Source organism: Argentina silus, assembly GCF_951799395.1.
Source record: "Argentina silus genome assembly, chromosome: 13".
NCBI classification, from domain to species: domain Eukaryota; kingdom Metazoa; phylum Chordata; class Actinopteri; order Argentiniformes; family Argentinidae; genus Argentina; species Argentina silus.
The window spans coordinates 9772928-9793264 of NC_139667.1; the positions used below are offsets into that span (position 1 = coordinate 9772928).

General features: G+C 42.2%; 4 protein-coding genes across 6 annotated transcripts in view; 3 read left to right on the top strand and 1 right to left on the bottom strand.

Annotated features, from left to right (window-relative positions):
- LOC310814431 (cytosolic 5'-nucleotidase 1A-like) overlaps positions 1–1828 on the top strand; it is a 4284-nt gene extending 2456 nt beyond the window's left edge. Inside the window, exons 3-6 of the mRNA XM_083683845.1 lie at positions 1–89; positions 626–748; positions 938–1122; positions 1368–1828. The exon at positions 1–89 is cut by the window's left edge and continues 41 nt beyond it. Coding sequence (XP_083539971.1) covers positions 1–89; positions 626–748; positions 938–1122; positions 1368–1742 — 772 coding nt within the window. The 3' untranslated portion in view covers positions 1743–1828. The remainder of the gene's footprint in view (positions 90–625; positions 749–937; positions 1123–1367) is intronic.
- A 1737-nt stretch (positions 1829–3565) lies between these two features.
- Positions 3566–7443, top strand: LOC310813998 (uncharacterized protein). Its single transcript, XM_083683206.1, has 4 exons — positions 3566–4006; positions 6516–6557; positions 6754–6915; positions 7123–7443. The coding sequence occupies exons 1-4, from the start codon at positions 3697–3699 to the stop codon at positions 7221–7223; spliced, it is 615 nt and encodes a 204-aa protein (XP_083539332.1). The 5' UTR covers positions 3566–3696; the 3' UTR covers positions 7224–7443.
- A 511-nt stretch (positions 7444–7954) lies between these two features.
- Positions 7955–15146, top strand: LOC310813882 (uncharacterized protein). 2 transcript variants are annotated; one of them, XM_083683029.1, is made up of 8 exons: positions 7955–8183; positions 8724–9081; positions 9616–9672; positions 10585–10656; positions 11819–11860; positions 12051–12212; positions 12560–12706; positions 12822–15146. In XM_083683029.1, the coding sequence occupies exons 2-8, from the start codon at positions 8790–8792 to the stop codon at positions 13040–13042; spliced, it is 993 nt and encodes a 330-aa protein (XP_083539155.1). In that variant the 5' UTR covers positions 7955–8183; positions 8724–8789; the 3' UTR covers positions 13043–15146. The 2 variants fall into 2 exon arrangements, with proteins under 2 accessions (XP_083539155.1, XP_083539156.1); XM_083683030.1 differs by having other exon boundaries at positions 12560–12697.
- Positions 15147–17256: 2110 nt separating this feature from the next.
- Positions 17257–18824, bottom strand: LOC310814050 (uncharacterized protein). Of its 2 annotated transcripts, none has more exons than XM_083683294.1 (4): positions 18745–18824; positions 18605–18634; positions 17938–18099; positions 17257–17526 (listed from the first exon to the last, which is right to left on the bottom strand). In XM_083683294.1, the coding sequence occupies exons 1-4, from the start codon at positions 18752–18754 to the stop codon at positions 17444–17446; spliced, it is 285 nt and encodes a 94-aa protein (XP_083539420.1). In that variant the 5' UTR covers positions 18755–18824; the 3' UTR covers positions 17257–17443. The 2 variants fall into 2 exon arrangements, with proteins under 2 accessions (XP_083539420.1, XP_083539419.1); XM_083683293.1 differs by having other exon boundaries at positions 17916–18099.
- Between the last annotated feature and the right edge of the window lie 1513 nt (positions 18825–20337).

The window sequence follows — 20337 nt, forward strand, 5'->3', positions numbered from 1 at the left end:
TGAGAGCGAAGAGCTGTTCGACGTTGTTCTCATGACCAACAATCACGCCCACGTTGGCCTCCGACTCATCAACTCCATCAACCACCACCGTGAGTGGTGATACATACACACACACGCACACACGTGGAGGAGGGCTGATGGGGGGGGCTGAGGGAGGCTGAGGGTGGGGTGAGGATTGGCTGAGGGTGGGTGAGGAGGCGGTGAGGGTGTTTTGCATAATAGATTGAGCCTACACTGCTTCCATCCAAACTTTATCCTCTCTCTTACTCCTCTCTCTCTCTCCAAGCCCTCTTCTTTCTGAGTTCCTCTGGCTCTAGCCGTGTTATGAGAGTTATGTTCTACCTGCACTTGCCAATGGTGCTGGCTTTCCTTCGTTGGCACTAAAATTGGGTGGCAGTTAAAAAAAAGATGGAACTGAATAATTGTTCACACACATTTGTTTGACATATAGTGTCCATCGAACAATTAAGTCCGTTAAAATGCATCATCCAAGACCTTGTTTGTTTTTACTAAGAAAGACATGTCAATTGCTAAAAAGCATCATCCAAGACCTTGTTTGTTTTTACTAAGAAAGACAATTGTTAATTGCTATGTTGACTTTACACCCTTTTATCTCCCTCCATAGAGCTGTTCATCGAGCGTTTCTGTATGACGGGTGGGAACAGCCCCATAGGGTACCTGAAGGCCTACCACACCAACCTCTACCTGTCTGCTGACCCTGTGAAGGTCCGGGAGGCGCTGGAAGATGGTGAGTGCAGAGAGAGCAGTCACTGTTAACATTTCTGGAGTTGTTTTGTAACGTCATGAAAAAACAGCGACCGAATACCTTGAAGAATGACGCTAATATGCCTGACCAATCTTTTGGACAACTTTTAACTGAACAACCTGAACCTGATGTGGGCCTGTCTCTCTCTGTCTCTCTCTGTCTCTCTCTCAGGGATCGCGTCAGCCACCATGTTTACCCAGGAGAAGGTCACGGAGGTGTCTGAGAAACAGCTGCGGGTGGCCTTCGACGGGGATGCGGTCCTCTTCTCAGATGAAGCAGAGCGCATCTTCAAGGCTCAAGGACTGGACAAGTTCTTCGAACACGAGAAGGCACACGAGAACAAGCCGCTTGATCATGTATGTCCACAGAGGACGACCATCATTCAACACACCAACATGGCGGTGATAGGAACACAAATCAAACTTGTTTTCAGTGTATAAATTGATAAATGAGTATCAAGTTGTGCACTGAATGGACACTGGGATGTAGTGTGGGCAGAGATGTTTTTCAGTGGGTGGTAGATTGGTGTACATTCTGTTTCAGGTCTTCAGGTCTAATCTCGCTCCAGCTCATTCTTTCTCTTGTCTTCTTTCTCTCCCAGGGACCACTGAAAGGGTTCCTGGAGGCTCTGGGAAAGCTGCAGAAGAAGTTCTACGCCAAGGGCCAACGCATGGACTGCCCCATCCGTACCTACCTGGTGACGGCTCGCAGCGCTGCCAGCTCGGGCACGCGGGCCCTAAAAACCCTGCGGGCCTGGGGCCTGGAGACCGACGAGGCCCTCTTTCTAGCGGGAGCCCCCAAGGGTCCCATGTTGGAGAAGATCCGCCCTCACATATTCTTTGATGACCAGATGTTCCATTGTGAGGGAGCGGCGGAGTTGGGGACTGTAGCATGCCATGTGCCTTATGGGGTGTCTCAGAAGCTGCCCCCAAAGACGTCTGCCAAGGAGAAGGACTCTACTGCAGTCACCAAGTAACCTGGACCCCCCCCCCCCCTCCCCCAGTGACTGTGAAAATAAACAAACGTGATTGAGGCAGTGGCAATTTTTTTGTTTCGCTCTTCCAAGAGGCGCAAAGCTCATATCACATGACCATAGAGGGGCATGAGATGTATGCATGATGTTTTCCCCCCCCATATCATATGATGAAATTTGCATAGGCCCTACTTTTAAACAGAACATCTATTACTAGAGTTATATTATCTTGTGTTAGTACAGGTAGGTAGATCTGTATTAACATAACTAACAATTACTTTAATACACAATTGTTCTTCACACTTTGAAGTGAGTTGAAACTCCAGAATCAATACATTTGGATAAGAGCTACTGAATTTCAGAATATACAGTACATGCACGAATTAATTATATTGTATAATGTATTATATACTTTGTACATACACATATTTCATGTAAATATGATGTAAAATTGAGGGTTAGGCATATATACAACATGATTCATTTTGATTTTGATTTTTCATTTGTCTAAGCATTTACACGTCTACTTTGTGTGTTTAGTAGGCCTATGTTATTGATGCTAATGTTCGCATGTGAGTTTTGGTTTTGATCTAGGTGACTAATGTTTGCGTATGGTCCTACAAGTTACTGTTTACTGTGTGTCACGTAACCGGGTAGCATGCACCCTCGCCCCCTGTGGCAGCCAGCAGGGAAGTTTAGGGATGTAGACAGTGCAGGGGTGTCAAACTCATTTTCACCCCGTGCCACATCAGCATCATGGTTGCCCTCAAAGGGCCGGTTGTAACAGTACTTTTTAAGTTCTTGCAGGCCACATAAAATGATGTGGCGGGCCGGATTCGGCCCGCGGGCCTTGAGTTTGACACGTGATGTAGGGTATCCGTGACAGAGTTTTCTGGCACAGTATGAAAGCAGATTCATGGGAAGAGTGTCGTCTAAGTGTCTCTGCTGGCTAGCTCATATCAGTGTTCATGATTATGTTTATTCCCTCCTAAAGACCTCTTCACCCCTGTACAAGTTTCTGCCTATGGCCTCTGGTCTGAGCATTGATTCCTTTATCTTATGATGACTGATGGATAGATGATTCACTTACTTAAACAAATGTATTTGTTGTATGTAGCTTTTTGATAAAGGTGTCTGCTAAATGCCGTGAATGTGAATGTGTACATTTCCGAACTAAATTACGGCTGCACTTTCAGCCACACAAATGTGAGAAAGTGAGGAAAAGATTGAGAGAGATATAAAAATAAAAAATAAATCATTGTGGAATCTGCATTACACATGTGGACAGACAAAGTCATGAATGATCAAAGTATGAATGATTGAGGTCCTCGGGTGGACGTACTGTTGGGCCACCGTTTACCACCTTCACACTACTTGAAGAGGTTGTCATGATGAAGCTCAACCGTCTTCCCCCCATACGAAGCATGTCTGTGTTCATACGGCATTAATAAGTTGCTTTCTTATTCAATGGGTAACTGAATTGGCTATTGAACAGCAGTAAGATTGTAGCTTTAAAATGATGTTGTAGGAGTCGAAGGGAACAAAGGAACCGGATACTTGTTTGCAGTGAAAAGCCCAAATGCGTTGAGTTTATTTTTACCTCACAACTAGCATCAACACAGTGAAAACAACCGGCGCATAAAACAAGACGCGTAACTCTCTACGTTACAACTGCTACCCAGTCTTAAAGGGCCCTCGCCCATATAAACACAATACAACCATGCTGGTGAATTATATCAGTGTCTCTAAGTAGCGTCCGCTACAATGTCACACGTCCCTTTTAATTACGTTACATTTGGCCTGTGGCCTTTTCCCAGCGGTTTGAAATAGGTGTGTCAAGAGAGAGCGAGAGTTGTTATAACTTCTCTCCTAATGTTTGCAGATTGCATCTAGGTTGCTACCCTGATCCAGAACATTTGATTGAAGCCTAATGTGCTTCTTCACTTCATAAACAAGGATGGCACCAGTATTAGACTTTCCCCCACCAAACCGATTTCTGCCGGTACCGGGTGAGCCGCAGCAGCCTTGGAACGACTGGATAGACTATTTCGAACTGTACATTACACAGAACAGACAAAGCAGCATGGCGGACGAAGAGAAGATAGCGCTGTTATGCGTTTACCTTGGCAATGAGGGACTGCGCATCTACAATACCCTGAGACCGACTGAAACATATGCAGCTGTGATTGATGCCCTCACGGCTTACTTCAACACTGCCCAAAACCCTCAAGACCCTCAGGATCCTCAGGACCCTCAGGCCCCTCACAGTGAGTGAAACAGAACTTCTCAACGCCCATGATAATCTGTAATCAAAATGGGAGCACCACATTAAATATTTGTACTAATAACAACATGCACCCATAATGTTTTAAGGTAAAACATAGTTTTCCAGGGAGGTTTAGGTACACCACACGTTTGGAATTTAACAAAACAAACAATTAATAACAGAACATGATATTTTGAATGGACAGTTATGAGGCTTTTGTGTGAAATGTAATGATACTGTATTCTAGGACTCTGCTGTATGAAGGGTTGACTGACAGGCTAGAAAATGTTCCTTGAGTAAGTCCTTTTAACCTTTTGAATCCAAAATGGTGAGTAGTTAGTTTGAAATCAACAAACTAGGTTTCTCTGATGGACTGGGTGAATAACAAGTTGAGTTGCCTGACAACTCGTAGCTTGCCAACTATATGTACTACCATTCAAAAATTCAATCCTCTGCCTCTGACTCAAGGCAACTGTTCTCCACATTTTCCTCACTGCTCAACCCACCTCCTCCCTCCTCCCTGTCTGCGGATGACTTTGTCACCTACTTTGAAAAGAAGGTTGATGACATTAGCAGCTCTTTCCCTCTACCTCTCACCAACACTGCTACCTCTCCTCCCAAACCCACTGCGCTACACACGGTCTCTGGTTTATCAGAGTTTTCCCCCCTCTCCCTTGATGATGTTCTAAAACTGGTCACATCCAAGCGGGCAACCACCTGCCCCTTTGATCCTATTCCCTCCCCCTTTCTCCAATCCATCTCCAAAGACCTCCTTCTGTTCCTTACCACCTTAATCAATTCCTCTCTATCCACAGGATGTGTCCCAGCTGCCTTCAAGGCAGCCAGAGTCAAGCCTCTTCTCAAGAAACTCTTGACCTGTCTGCTGTCCATAACTACAGACCGGTATCCCTTCTCTCCTTCTTATCTAAAACCCTTGAACGTGCTGTCTCTAACCAACTCTCTCACTACCTCCTTCAGAACAGCCTCCCTGACCCTCACCAATCCGGCTTTAAGGCTGGGCACTCTACTGAGACTGCTCTCCTTGCTGTCACGGAGGCCCTCCACTCTGCTCGAGCTTCCTCCCTCTGCTCTGTTCTCATTCTCCTGTCCACTGCATTCGACACAGTAAACCACCCGATCCTTCTCTCCATCCTCTCAGAATTGGGCATCTCTGGCTCTGCACTCTCCTCGTTTGCATCCTACCTGGCTGATCGCTCTTACCAGGTGATGTGGAGAGGATTGCTGTCCTCTCCACAAGCCCTCACAACTGGGGTCCCCCAGGGCTCTGTCCTAGGGCCCTTACTGTTCTCCCTCTATACCAAATCTCTTGGCTCTGTAATTTCCTCATATGGTTTCTCCTACCACAGCTACGCAGATGACACTCAACTCTTTCTCTCTATCCCCCCTTCTGACTCACAGGTGGCAACACGTGTCTCTGCGTGTCTTGCAGACATTTCTGCTTGGATGTCAGCCCACCACCTTAAGCTCAACCTTAACAAGACTGAGATGCTCTTCCTCCCAGGGAAAGCCTGCCCACTCCAAGACTTCTCCATCACAGTAGAGAACTCTACTGTGACCTCCTCCCATAGAGTCAAGAACCTTGGGGTGATCCATGACAACCACTTATCCTGTGTGGCGAACATCACAGCGACAGCACGCTCCTGTAGATTCTTCCTCTACAACATCAGAAGGATATGTCCATTCCTTACCAGAGAAGCAGCACAACTTTTGGTACAAACACTTGTGATCTCTCGCCTTGACCACTGCAACGCACTCTTGGCCAGTCTCCCCATCTCCACCATCAGGCCTCTGCAGCTCATCCAGAACGCTGCCGCCCGTCTGGTGTTCAATCTCCCCAAATTCTCCCATGTCACTCCCCTCTTCCGCACCCTTCACTGGCTCCCAGTAGCAGCACACTTGAATCAGATTCAAGACCCTGATGCTCGCCTACCGGGCGGCAAAGGGAACAGCCCCTTCCTACTTGCAAGCAATGGTCAGCCCCCAAACCCCTGCCCGATCACTCCACTCTTCCACCTCGGCTGGCCGCCTGGCACCACCGCCTCTACGTGGATGCAGCAGCCGCACTACTCGGTCACGGCTTTTCACTGTCCTGGCACCCCCGCTGGTGGAACGAGCTTCCCACTGCTGTCATGACTGCAGATTCACTACCAATCTTCCCCTGTAGATTGAAGACCCCTCTCTTCAGGCTACATCTTAATGGTCCCTCCTAAAGACCTCTTCACCCCTACTACCCCCCTGTACAGGTTTCTCTCCTGTTAATAATAATAATAAAATTAAAAAAACTCCTTCTTCTAGCATTGTGACTGCCTATGGCCCCTGGTCCGAGCATTGATTACTTTATCTTATGATGACTGATGGATAGATGATTCACTTAGTTAAACAAATGTATTTGTTGTAAGTCGCTTTGAATAAAGGTGTCTGCTAAATGCCATAAATGTAAATGTAAAAATATGTTACCATAAAAGAGCAATATTTTCTTTACTATTTAGGAAGTGGTGCTATTGCAGCAGTAGCAGCAACAGTGGGAGGAGGTAAGATCATTGATTTAGTCAGCATGAATTCAATGATAAATTACCAGCTTCAAATTATTTTACAGATGTGTGGTATTACTACTTTGTTTTGTTGTTTAGGCATTACTCATTCACATGATAGTCAACCTGCTATAACAGGGGGCTGGATGCTGTATGTTTGTGATTGGTTGCTTGTTTGTCTGCTGGGCCTTCACAGTGGCGGCAGTGGCGTTGGCACCAGTTGCCTTGGGAGTGGCAGGGTTCACTGCTGCTGGGATTACTGCTGGATCATACGCAGCAAGCATGATGTCTGCAGCGGCCTTGGCCAACGGAGGTGGGGTAGTAGCAGGAAGTGCTGTCGCCCTTCTACAGTCAGCAGGTAAATACGAAGAAAGCTACAATCTCATGATGAAACAAAGAAAGACAATGGGGTGTTTGTGATGTTCTATCTTACTAGATCATATTACTTAATAGAATGTATCATTGATATTTGGTTTTGCTTTATTTTGTAATGTAAGGGTCTGGTTCTGTAAGGGTGTTCATATCTCGTATGTGGGACAGTAACAGATGTGTTTGGTCAACCCAGGTGTTTTAGGGCTTTCAGGAGCAGCTACAGCGGCGGTGGGAGGAGCAGGAGCGATGGTTGGTGGAGTGCTGGGATGGCTGACCTCAAAGACCAGGAGGTGATCAAATGTCCCACTGGAGCTGGGGTCTCATCCTCACGACATAATCGTTAAGCAGCACTTGAATCAATTGTGATTTCTTACTGTTTTATTCTCTAATACAACGGGTGGTTTGGAATTCCCATTGTTACAGCCTACCCTGCCCATGATGTATTAGACAACATACACATCCATTCATAAAATGCCGTTGTTTACGATTAAAAATGCTGGAATAAAGATTGAAGACTGTGATGTCTGTGTGAATTTCTGTTGTAGACAGGGTAATACAATCTGTAGAGCATGAACCATGCCACATTTAGGAAGTGTATGTATTGGAAAGGTATGATCTGTTTGAATGCCATTAAATTGCATCCTTCCTAACTTTCTTTCTCAAAGAAACCACTGATCTAATGTGACTGAATTGGTCTAAACAACTGAATACATGACTGACTGCATTACTTACACTGACTGACTTGCATTACTACATCAAATCTGTGGTTTCTTCATATAATGTATTTCAGTAGAATTTAAACAGGTCCCATGTTTTGAACATAGTGTGTGATTATGGATGGTTATTGTAATTTTTTTTTTTTTTTTTAGCTTGAGCCCTTGCCCCCCAAAATGTCGCAATGCACGGCCCTGTGTTTTTGTTTACTTGTCTTGGCTGTACTCTCACTTAGGGATGGACCCAACCACCCCCATCCCAAATTTTCTTGCCTCATTTCCAGAAATAGGCGGAGATCTCGTTCATGAAGCTGGAAAATGAAACTAGAAAAAGCACTAGCCTAAAGGCGTGACGCTGGTTGGCTTAAAGATAACCATTCGTTCAGTTAAAATAATCCGATTCTCGATGCATATGATTCTGGGTGAATATCTCAATCTCCATTGGGAGTCGGAAGCCTACGTGAGAAGTTTGATCTGAACGTCAAAGTGCACTCTGCCTCTATTTACTTCCAATAGCCTTGTCAACACTTACAGCTGGAAGGTAGGCGACAGTATTGCTGCTTCTTGGGGTATCTAGGGGGGCCAGGGGTCGGCAACCTGATGTGGTGTCATAATTAAACTTAATGTTAAACTTAATGTTAGTATGGCACACTAATTAACAAGAACATTTCAAACTGGTACTTCATGTCAAAAAGGTTGGCGACCCCTGCTCTAGGCTATACACACTGTTCTAGGTAAGCACATTCAGTCATTGTGGATAAATTATTTGTATTTAATGGTTGTGAAGAAGCAAAACAGTTTAAATTGTCTATATGTATATATCAACTGTATCAAACGCGTTACTCAAGTCAAGCCACACAAGGATAAAGACTTAATACACTTGTGAGTGAGAGGACTGGCCTGTTTAGGCGCGGTGCTAGCAATAGAATATGATTTGGTATGTTGAGCGCAGTTTTGGAAACACTGCTGTTGTCTTTGCTAAAACCTGCCCTTAACAGAGCAAATGCTGAATACGGTGAACATGGGTGTTTCAACAGAGAGCCAGAGACATATGCTGCAATTTCTCTCCCAATTTTTCCAGGTTGCATCTAAGTCACATCTGAAGTTGCACCTACCTTGATTTGGAGAATTTGACTGACAAACAAGGATGGCGCCAGTATTAAACTTGTCCCCGCCAACCAAATTTCTGCCGGTACCGGGTGAGCCGCAAGTGCCTTGGAACGACTGGAAAGACAATTTCGAACTGTACATTACACAGAACAGACAAAGCAGCATGCCGGATGAAAAGAAGATAGCGCTGTTATGCATTTACCTTGGCAGTGAGGGACTGCGCATCTACAATACCCTGAGACCGACTGAAACATATGCAGCTGTGATTGATGCGCTCACGGATTACTTCAACACTGCCCAGAACCCTCAAGACCCTCAGGCCCCAAACAGTGAGTGAAACAGAACTTCTCTGTTTGTACCAATATCAATAGGCACCCATAATGTTTAAAGATGAACATTTTTGGGAAAAATAGTTGTCCACACGTTTGGAATTTACCAAAACAAACATTGATTTAATAACAGAACGTAATGTGTTGAATCCAGTCACAACATATGTGTATCCTTCTTGACAGAAATCCTGAAAAATATCCACGATGATGTGTTTAGTGTTGAAATGCATCATCATGTATATTTTCCAGGAAGTTAATGTAGGCTTTCTATTTGGATAGCAATGAGGCTCTTAGGCGCAATATTTTGGGACAATATGAAGGGTGGACTGATGGGCTAAAGAATGTTTTTTGAGTAAAATGCCCTATTAACCTTTCCTATCCAAAATGGTGAGTAGCTACTTTACAATCAATAAACCACAGTAGGTCACCGTGATGGATTGGGTGAATTACAAGTTGAGTTGCTGGCCAACACATGCACTAGCTTTATCAAATAGTAGGTTATCAGAAAAGAGCAATATTTTCTTCTCTATTTAGGAAGAAGGACTTTATTTACAGCAGTAGCAGCAACAGTAGGAGCAACAGTGGGAGCAGGTACGTTTATTTAGTCAGCATGAATATTCTATTTGATGAAATAACCCATTTAACTTGATTTGTCTATATTATCTTTGTGTTCAAAATCCATTTTAAACTATCCATAATTTTGTCAACCAACAGTAATTGCAAGTAGAAGAAATGCACTATTATATACACTCATCGGCCACTTTATTAGGTACACCTGTTCAACTGCTCGGCAACGCAAATATCTAATCAGCCAATCACATGGCAGCAACTCAATGCATTTAGGCATGTAGACACGGTCAAGACGACCTGCTGAAGTTCAAACCGAGCATCAGAATGGGGAAGAAAGGTGATTTCAGTGACTTTGAACGTGGCATGGTTGTTGGTGCCAGGCGGGCTGGTCTGAGCATTTCAGAAACTGCTGATCTACTGGGATTTTCACGCACAACCATCTCTAGGGTTTACAGAGAATGGTCTGAAAAAGAGAAAATATCCAGTGAGCGGCAGTTCTCTGGGTGAAAATGCCTTGTTGATGCCAGAGGTCAGAGGAGAATAGCCAGACTGGTTCGAGATGATAGAGAGGCAACAGTAACTCAAATAACCACTTGTTACAACCAAGGTATGCAGAAGGCCATCTCAGAACGCACAACACGTCGAACCTTGAAGTAGATGGGCTACAAAAGGGGGTCCAACCCAGTACTAGCAAGGTGTACCTAATAAAGTGGCCAGTGAGTGTATATCTGAGCATTATTGGTTAAGCCCTTTCTTTTCCCCTTCAAATTATGTTCACAGATGTACATTATTCACAGATACTGATGTATTACTACTCTTTTTCGTTTAAGCCTAAGTCATTCACATGATAGTGATGCCATTGTCAACCCTACTATAACAGAGAGAGAGATGTTTTTGGTTGCTTGCTCAATTGTTTCTGCTGGGCCTTTACAGCTGGGACAATAGCAGCAGCTGGATTGGCTACTGCTGGAGTTGCTGCAGCACCTGCAGTGGGTGCCACAGTAGGTAAATATGAAGAAAGCTTAAAAGGCATGATAGAATAAAGAACGACAATCGTGGTGTTTGTAATGTTATATTGTAAGGCCATGGGTTATCTAATGATGGTAAGAATCAGAAGACAATGCAACATCAGTGATGTGACTTCAATGTTTAATGGTTGAATGGTTACGTAACTTATGAAGGGGTAAAACACATAACAAGAAGGAAGAGGGAGTGGAGACCCCTTCCACATGCTACATCTTGCCAGGAAGAGTGCCCCTTCTACCCACAAGCCCCTGCTCTTAGTACCAGCACCAATTAGATTACTAAAAATAATACAGTGTCTACTATGAGTGTCATCATAAAAGCCCCACAATATCCTATTAGATCTGAGTTATTGAATAGAATTTATCATTGATTATTGACCTTGTGTAGTGTTTTTTCTTGCTCTGAGAATTTAAAGATGATCATATCTCATGTGTGTGATTCATATCTCACGGATGTCCATTATAGGTCAAAACTATAAGCGCACCAAGAAAAAGTCACCTTCATGACACTCATAGGTTTCATGTGGTCAAGTGGTATTCAGCATGACAAGAGAAGAACTGGAAGATATCCACAGTGAAGCGTTTTGTGTCAAAATGCATAATCATCTTGTAACAAGTTCCGTGACACAGAGGCGGAGTCGAGGTTGTGTGGTCCATTTATTTTATAAAATGTTCGTAATCGGCTTTCCAGCCCTCCAAATACTCGGCAACTTTACAGTTGCCGTCCCTCCTCTCAACGCAGAGGCACACACATCTTAAACCATTTACTCAACGAGGCTTCATTCGCAACACCTGCGCAACGAAGCCTCGCTTTCGACAACCCCGGCCACGGTCCTGTAGCTCCCTCTACAGGCCGAACGCTGCATGTCCCCCCACACATCTTTTCCAGGAAGTAATTATAGGCATATGCATAAGGATAGTTATGAGGCTTTGCAATGTGCAATGTAATGATACTGTATTCTAGGACTATACTGTAGGAAGGGAGAACTGACAGGCTAGACATTTTTTTGAGTAGCTTGTTTGCAATCAATAAACTAGGTTCCTCTGATGGACTGGATGAATAACAAGTTGAGTTGCCTGACAACTTGTAGCTTGCCAGCCATATGTTATCATAAAAGAGCAATATTTTCTTTACTATTTAGGAAGTGGTGCAATTGCAGCAGTAGCAGCAACAGTGGGAGGAGGTAAGATCATTGATTTAGTCAGCATGAATTCAATGATAAATTACCAGCTTCAAATCATTTTACAGATGTGTGGTACAGATGTTTGTTGTTTAGGCATTACTCATTCACATGATAGTCAACCTGCTATAACAGGGGGCTGGGTGCTGTATGTTTGTGGTTGGTTGCTTGTTTGTCTGCTGGGCCTTCACAGTGGCGGCAGTGGCATTGGCACCAGTAGCCTTGGGAGCGGCAGGGTTCACTGCTGCTGGGATTACTGCTGGATCATACGCAGCAAGCATGATGTCTGCAGCGGCCTTGGCCAACGGAGGTTCGGTAGTAGCAGGAAGTGCTGTCGCCCTTCTACAGTCAGCAGGTAAATACGAAGAAAGCTACAATCTCATGATGAAACAAAGAAAGACAATGGGGTGTTTGTGATGTTCTATCTTACTAGATCATATTACTTAATAGAATGTATCGATATTTATTTACATTGATATTTGGATTTGCTTTATATTGTAATGTAAGTGTCTAGTTATGTAAGGGTGTTCATATCTCGTATGTGGGACAGTAACAGATGTTCTATCTTACTAGATCATATTACTTAATAGAATGTGTCATTGATTTTTGGTTTTGCTTTATTTTGTAATGTAAGGGTCTGGTTCTGTAAGGGTGTTCATATCTCGTATGTGGGACAGTAACAGATGTGTTTGGTCAACCCAGGTGTTTTAGGGCTTTCAGGAGCAGCTACAGCGGCGGTGGGAGGTGTTGGAGCGATGGTTAGTGGAGCGGTGGCAAGTGTGGCCGCAGGAATAGGGCTCTCAGGAGCCGCCGCGGCTACAACGGCTACAGCGGCTACAGGTACGGGAGGTGTGTGAGTGGCAGATGAGCAGAGAGATTAATTAATCATTGATCATTTGGTAATGTAAGGATGTTTGTATCTCGTATGTGGGACAGTGACAGATTGTGTGTGGTCTCCCTCTAGGAGGGCTCTCTCTAATGACAGCGGCAGTGAGCGGGGCTGGTGCAGCAGTTGGTGCAGGTGTGGGATTGTTTGCCACAAGGAACAGGATGTCTAAAGAGGAGGAAGGAGAGAAGATAGGAGAGAAAGAGGACCCGCAAGAGGATCCTTTACATACAAAAGCTGATGGTACAACTCCTACTGCAACAGCTGATGAAATTGAAAGAGTTGAATTGATAGAGTAGGCAAAATTCTTCAAAGATATGTTCTCATTTCAAACTCAGCCTACTCCAGTAAGTGATGAAAAGTTCAATGTCTTCTTTCCATATTAAACATTCAGCTACACAGAAAGAATCATACTAAGGCCCTATTACAGAAGACTAGCTTCTCCAGGCATTGAAGTCCTTCTAGCCTTGAAAAAACTCCTGGCCTAGATGGCATTCCCATTGAGGTGTATCAAACACCTCACAGATTAAAAGTTTTTAGTTACAACAAAAAGCTCTACAGGCGAGGCTGGAAAGCCAACGAACTCTTATCGAACGATTACTGACTGCATGAATAAACGGGACCTTTCCCTCACTACACCGCTGCGTCTGCCTCTGTGTACACCGACACCACTACAGGGACAAAATCAGTTAAACATTTAAGAATTTAGAGCTATAGAAAATAATACAATGGTTATATATCAGGATAATAAGGGAATACATATGGTAAAAAATAAAAAAGGAGGAAAGGAATAGAAAATAGTTGTCTTCATTGGGGAATGGAGCGGGAGGGTGAAGGAAGGAAGGAAGAAGTCTGAGCTGGTGGGTGGTTTGGGGGATTTTTAACCTTTGAAAATATCAACAAAAACAGTGTATATGGCAATGATAATGGTCAAATGTTGTAATTGTTGTGATGGTTGTTTTTGTAATGGATTTCTGTTGGTTATTTTCTTCCAGTGGTTAAAATCAATTGAGGTTTACTGTATTTGAAATGGAATACAGCTTTAATTGAGAACACAGTGTATTCTGACTGTTTTATTAGGCTTGCTTCAGCAAGTCCAACTATTGTTATTTCTCATACTTATTCTTATTATGAGGTGGGCTTGCTATTCAAGTATTGTTCTTCGACATACATATTATTATTAGTGGGCTTGCTTCAGCAATTGCTTCTGCACTTTTTAACATGGAGTTCTATGGAAACCAAAAGATGCCATTTTTAAACCACTGCTGATCTTACACCTTTTAAGCTATTAACACCATATCAACTGTAAAATGTGCCAAAAACTCAAAATTATCAACTCTGATAAAAATAGTTTTGATACCTATTAAAACTTTCTCATACCTATTCATCTATTAAGCTTTTTGTAACTCAAAAACTCTGTCTTTTAACATGGTGGAATGTTGATTTAGGCCAACATTCTGAGAGCCTCATTGTTAATTCAACTGCTATGGAACTTTCACAACTATTGAATAAAAACAACAGGAGACCTGCAGAAAACATTCTTAGAATGATTGCACAACAATGCACTCTCTTGGCTACCAGTTGTACTCCACTAAAACCACCCTCAACCACTAAACCAGCCAACTCCACCATTCTCAACCACTCAACCAACCAACCCTCTACCCACTCCACTGAACTACCCCAGGCTTATCCTATCTACTTATCTATCTATCAATCAATCTATCTATCTATCTATCCTTCTATCTTTCCAACATTATATACACTTACTGAGCATTTTATTCTTCTCATGGTGGAGGTGGTGTAATGATGTGAAGAATGTTTTCTTGGCAGACTTTGGACCCGTCAATACCAATCAATCATCGCTTGAATGCCACAGCCAATTTGAGTGTTGTTGCTGACCATGTGCATCCCTTCATGGCCACAATTTATCCATCTTCTTATGACTACTTCCAGCATGATAATGCACCATGTCACAAAGCAAAAGTCAAACTGGTTTCATGAACATGACAATGAGTTCAGTGTTCTTCGGTGACCTTCCCTGTCACCGCATCTGAATCCAATAGAACACCTTTGGGATGTGGTAGATGGCCATGAGGGGTGTCATACGAACAATTATTGGCACATAATTGTTCGTATGACATATATTTTGTGTAGAGTCCATTATGTGTTCCCTATGCAATCTAGAGGTGGCACTTTTAACTGTTGGGCCACAGTAAAGGGCCAATAAATCTTTGTATGACACCCCTCATGGTTGAAACTCAGTTGATATGTATACTAGAAGTGTTGTCGAGTACAATGGTAATAAAAATCATGTTTTGCCTTGGAAAATATTTTGTGTACAGTCTATTATGTGTGTCTTATACAGTGCAGATAGGGCACTTTGAGGTGTATGGCCGGAGTAAATAGCCAACACCATTTGCTAAGACATCGCTTTAGACTCAAACTAATCTAATCCATATTCTAGATGTGTCGAGTACAGTGGTAGTAAAAATGATGTTTAGCCTTGGAAAATATTTTACGTATAAATGATGTGTCCGCTATACAGTGCAGCAAGGGTAATTTGGATATACAAACCCTTAAAAACACAAATAATACATTAAGAGGATAAAATGTTTATTCCCAGGTTTAGTTACATATAATTTGTGTTTCCTTTATTATTTATTCCTTTATGAGCGGAGTTCCACTATTGGAGCTCAGAGAACACAGATCCCATAACCGTGGTCGAAGGCCATAATCCATCTGAAAGTATTCAGACCCCTTCACTTTTTCCACATTTTGTTGTGTTATAGACTCAATTTAAAATGGATTAAATTAAAAGAATTCGCCATCAATCCATACACAATACCCCAGAATGACAAAGCGAAAACATGTTTTTAGTATTTTCAGTACATTTATTAAAATTGATCAGTACATTTATTAAAATTGATAAGTATTCTATCCTTTGCTATGACAATTTTAATGAAAATTAGCTAAAATGCAAAAAAAATGTCATCAACAAATCACTCAATAAGTTTAATTGAGTCCAACTTAATGCAAGGACAATTAATATCTTTGTTTTTATAGGGTCTCTGTTTTGCATTCCGAGGTTTCCAAGGTTGGTCTCGGAATATGACACTCTGTATAGTGTTATCTGTCTTTAGCAGCCATTACATGGGACACAACCTTCTATCTGGGGGGAAAGGTTGTTTGCGAAAGGTGTTTGCGACAGTCTCAGATTGTTATCTCTGTTTTAGGGCTTATAATATACTAAACAGCTGCCTTAGCTATCATATAAGTAGGGCCCATTAATCATTAGATTAACCACATCCTTGTTATTTGTTGGGTAGGGCAGCATTGTTTAGTATCATAGAAGTAGGGCCCTGTTCAATTCGGTCACCTAGTCCACATCATAACCCACTGTGCTATGTTGTCCCCTTGGTGTTGGGGGATGGAACTATCAAGAGATACAAATAAAAGTCAATTTATCCGGGCTTACATAAAAGAAGTAAACCATATACTGTAGTTTCATTTCAATGGTAAACTGTGATGAATAAATATAATTCAAGCAGTCAGGTATTTCAGTGTAGCCTACTGTAAATCATTAGCACATCAAGGTAAAAGTGAGTTCCACAAATTATTCCTGAGTTTTCAAAAACGGAAAGTGCATTTGACTCATGTATGTTAAAGTTAACAAGTCAGGTATAGTTTCATTTGAAAGTCTTTTTAACTCGCTGTGTAAATGTGGGTTCTTAGAGATGTGCTGCAGTTAGCAATCACACTGCAGCTCCACCATCACAGCTGCAGCTGCACAGCACCTAGGGAGTGACAACACATCACTTCAGTCAACATGTTTAGAAGAGACCAGCACAGACTGGTTGTGTTGGTCCTGAACATAAATGTTGTTGTTAACGCATAAAGGGTGAAGTTGGAGTGTAGGGGATGATCATGACACAATCATGGGATCGTCTTCTGATGATCCTCGTTGATTGGCCAGAACAGAGCACAGGTTGCACAACGCTTGTCGTGCTCACATAGTAAAGACATAACGCTTGAAACGTCCTACTTCGGAAACACCAAAAGCAGTGTGCAAATCCAACAGACACCAAGTGTATGAGATCCATATTTTTGGTTGTTATTTGCAATGGATCTATATCAGTTTTCTCCCAAGTGGGTGACCAGACCACCACACTCAACACATGTTCAAATGTTATGAAATATATTAAACACATGTAGTGACTTTTATGAGTTGCAGACTGCAACGCTGCAACAAAGCTTCCAGCAGCCAAACCCGCCTCCATTTATAGTAGCTGCTCCTGCAATGGGTTTAGTGAACCCTACGCCTGGCAGGGCAACATTAGCCAAGGCCACTGAACCTTGAGTCACACCACAGTAAGATGGCTGCCAAACTGCTCCATTGTTCTCACCTTTGGCAACTAACAGATCCAAGTTGGACGAGTGCTACTCAAAATGACACAAAAGCATTTCCATTTCCAGCTGAACCATGGGTGTTGAGAGACAAAGAAACCAATCAAAATGGCAACCGCATTGCATATTTTAATATACCCCATGAACCAACATGACAGATCTTATTCATGTGAAAACATGTATTCAATGACATGAGAAAGTCTCTCCAAATGCAATTTATGGCATTCTGTGCTGTAGGTTGACATGTCGGCACTTTTCACTCAAAGGCTTCCTTCATTATGCAGGGAGTTGGATGTTCAGATGAGTGCAACCAGCCATCCAATTGCCCCTCCGACGCCAGCCACTGTTGCAGTCATGGCTGTTGACAATCCTATAACACCTAGAAAGAGATCACAACATCTGTCACCAGGGTTCAGTTGGGGATCATGAGATTATTTTTTAATTTTTAAAATGTTTTTAGGGCATTTCTGCTTTTATTGGGATAGAGACAGTAGAGATTGACAGGAAGGATGGGAGAGAGAGGAGGGATGACATGCAAGATAGGTCGAGGGTCGGAATCGAACCAGGAACCTTGCGATTACGTGGTATGCGCATTAGTGTGCTACGCCACTAAGCGCCCATGAGATTATTCTCTGATTCACATTCAAATGGACCTGTAGGCCTATGGTGGTCTCCACAATACGTGACCACTGTATTAAAGACGCAATAAAACAAATTCTATAAACACGTTTCTATATTATTTGTGTCTTATACACATATTACACACACGTAAGTATGTGACTATAGCTACGTGCAGACTGCATCACTGCCACTGTGGACCCAGCGGCCACCGCGCCTCCATTCGCCAGAGCGGCTGATGACATCATGCCTGCTGCTATGGAGTTAGCTGCAATGCCAGCAGCACTGAAACCTACGGCACCCAGGGCAACTGGGGTCAAGGCCACCGCAGCACCTTGGGAGTAACACATAAAGAAATAATTCAACACGTTATTGAGGAGCTATAGTAGGCCTAGGCTAGTAAGGATTAACATCCTAACATTAACCTCCTAAAGACCTCTCCACCCCCACTATCCCCCTGTACAGGTTTCTCTCCCCTGTTAGTAAAACAAACACAAAAAAATAGCATTGTGACTGCCTATGGCCTCTGGTCCAAGCATTGATTACTTTATCTTATGATGACGGATGGATAGATGATTCACTTACTTAAACAAATGTATTTGTTGTAAGTCGCTTTGGATAAAGGCGTCTGCTAAATGGCGTAAATGTAAAGTAAAAATGTAACATCATGGGATATAGAATCTCTCAAAATGAAAAATGTATCTATATTTGGTATATACGCAGAGGTCAATTAACTTTTCAACATTGTGTATGAAGTAATGAGCGCGAGAAGTGTAGGGTTTCAGATAAGTTAGGCAGTAAGCTAATATGTATATTTTAAAAAAAAAGACAAGTCTCACCTGCTCCTAAAGCAACTGCGACAACAGGCACTAAAAGATGACATAAAAACACAATTAACATTCAGTTAATTGAGGTGCGATAAAAGTTAAATCATTTGTAATTTACAAGATAGGCTGCAACTTGGGGTTTGATTACTCACATAACGGCATTGTTTTTCCTCTGGGTTAGGAGAAGTGTTTGAGACCAAAAAATGTAATTCTCTTCCGCAGTAGCGTATCAACGCACTGCCATGTGATGAGATGTATGACGTTCGGAGCAGCAGCCTCCTATGTTTTTCATATGAAACGAAACGAAACTTGTCTTGTTTACCCAGTAAATTGTCCTATGAGATAGAGGTTTGATATGGATATTAGCTTCGCAAGTACAAGTGATTTATTTAATTTTTTTAGCTTTTTTCGCATTATAGATTTAATATCTGGATAATATTACTGTATTATTTGTTTTACTTTCTTGTAGGCTAAAGCGAATTGTGTTGTTGTATTGTAAAGTTTAATTGAACTTTGAAGTAGTACAAAAGACACACATTGATTTATATGATCTATGATCAATTATATATAGAACTAATATAAATTCTATTTAGAATCAACATTTCATGAGAAACGTTTCAGTATTTTGTTGTTGTTGTACCCTCTCGTCCCTCTGGGTGGCGCCAAAGCCTTATACTGTACAGAAACTACATCCCTACTAGCGGTACAGCTGCTCTGCAGGTGGCAGTATTGTGCTATCCTTTTTACATTTAAAGGCACAATCTTAAATTTGTTCTGCTGTTCAACGGTCATTTCAATCTTATCCTTTTGAGACTAATAATGAGCTAATACAACTGTCTTACCTTATCATAACCCAAAATATAAGGTTGTTTTACTTCATTGTTTGTAAACAATGCATTTGTAAACAATGAATAGCTTTGAAATAGTAAAACTACCCAATGTCATCTACTGTCTGTGCATCTAGAACTCTGAATTTAAATTTGTGAGTGATCACACATTTCCCCAGCCACATATCTCAACTTTATATCAAAAACAAGTGTCAGGCCAGTCATTTCACTAGAATACAGGGAGTTAATTCCTCCTAGAACAGTGCTTCTTGTAAAGCTGTTGTTTTCCAGTACTCCACTGTTAATGATGTGGTACCGTGTAGTGTACCACATGTAAAATATTGCATCCTTTTGTAGCACCTAGAAGTTAGTGATTGAGCATGAAGTAAGCATGAACATGACTTCTAAATACCTCAAAAGTAGACTAACTTACCCTATCACAACCAAAACAACAAAGATCGTTTTTTCCGATGGTATGTTTTTGTTGTCATATAGGCAGACTTTGTAAACAAATGGCATAGCTTCGAAGCATGTTTAAGAAAGTAATGCTGCTAATGGAATGTCATTCCTTGAGCATGACAGATATGCTACAGAAATGTATTTGTTGTAAGTCCCTTTGGATAAAAGCGTCTGCTAAATGCCATAAATGTAATGTAACTGTAATGCTATAAAATCAAGTACTACTACTAAAATTATCTAATCAGCTGATCTAATCACTAATTGGGACATTAAATGACATGTGCAAATAGTTTTTATTGGTGAACTGAAACGAAAAGAACAGCATCCCCGTGAATGGATTTGTTTGTAGGGTACTCGTGAGCGTGGCCTAACCGATTCTGTTCATATTGTTCTGTCAAATTGTTATGCTTGATGTTTGGGGTGACAGACTAAACCCCAATCCCATATGGATTGGTGATG

What these genes read in the sequence shown, in the direction of transcription:
- LOC310813998 (XM_083683206.1), top strand. Translation starts at nt 3,697, where the DNA reads ATGGCACCAGTATTAGACTTTCCCCCACCAAACCGATTTCTGCCGGTA. An exon ending in GGACCCTCAGGCCCCTCACA is followed by an intron (nt 4,007 to 6,515) that starts GTGAGTGAAACA and finishes TTTACTATTTAG; the next exon opens with GAAGTGGTGCTATTGCAGCA. An exon ending in CGCCCTTCTACAGTCAGCAG is followed by an intron (nt 6,916 to 7,122) that starts GTAAATACGAAG and finishes TGGTCAACCCAG; the next exon opens with GTGTTTTAGGGCTTTCAGGA.
- LOC310813882 (XM_083683029.1), top strand. Translation starts at nt 8,790, where the DNA reads ATGGCGCCAGTATTAAACTTGTCCCCGCCAACCAAATTTCTGCCGGTA. An exon ending in CGCCCTTCTACAGTCAGCAG is followed by an intron (nt 12,213 to 12,559) that starts GTAAATACGAAG and finishes TGGTCAACCCAG; the next exon opens with GTGTTTTAGGGCTTTCAGGA. An exon ending in AGCGGCTACAGGTACGGGAG is followed by an intron (nt 12,707 to 12,821) that starts GTGTGTGAGTGG and finishes GTCTCCCTCTAG; the next exon opens with GAGGGCTCTCTCTAATGACA.
- LOC310814050 (XM_083683293.1), bottom strand. An exon ending in CGCAGTTGCTTTAGGAGCAG is followed by an intron (nt 18,100 to 18,604) that starts GTGAGACTTGTC and finishes GTTACTCCCAAG; the next exon opens with GTGCTGCGGTGGCCTTGACC. An exon ending in AGCTATAGTCACATACTTAC is followed by an intron (nt 17,527 to 17,915) that starts GTGTGTGTAATA and finishes ATCTCTTTCTAG; the next exon opens with GTGTTATAGGATTGTCAACA.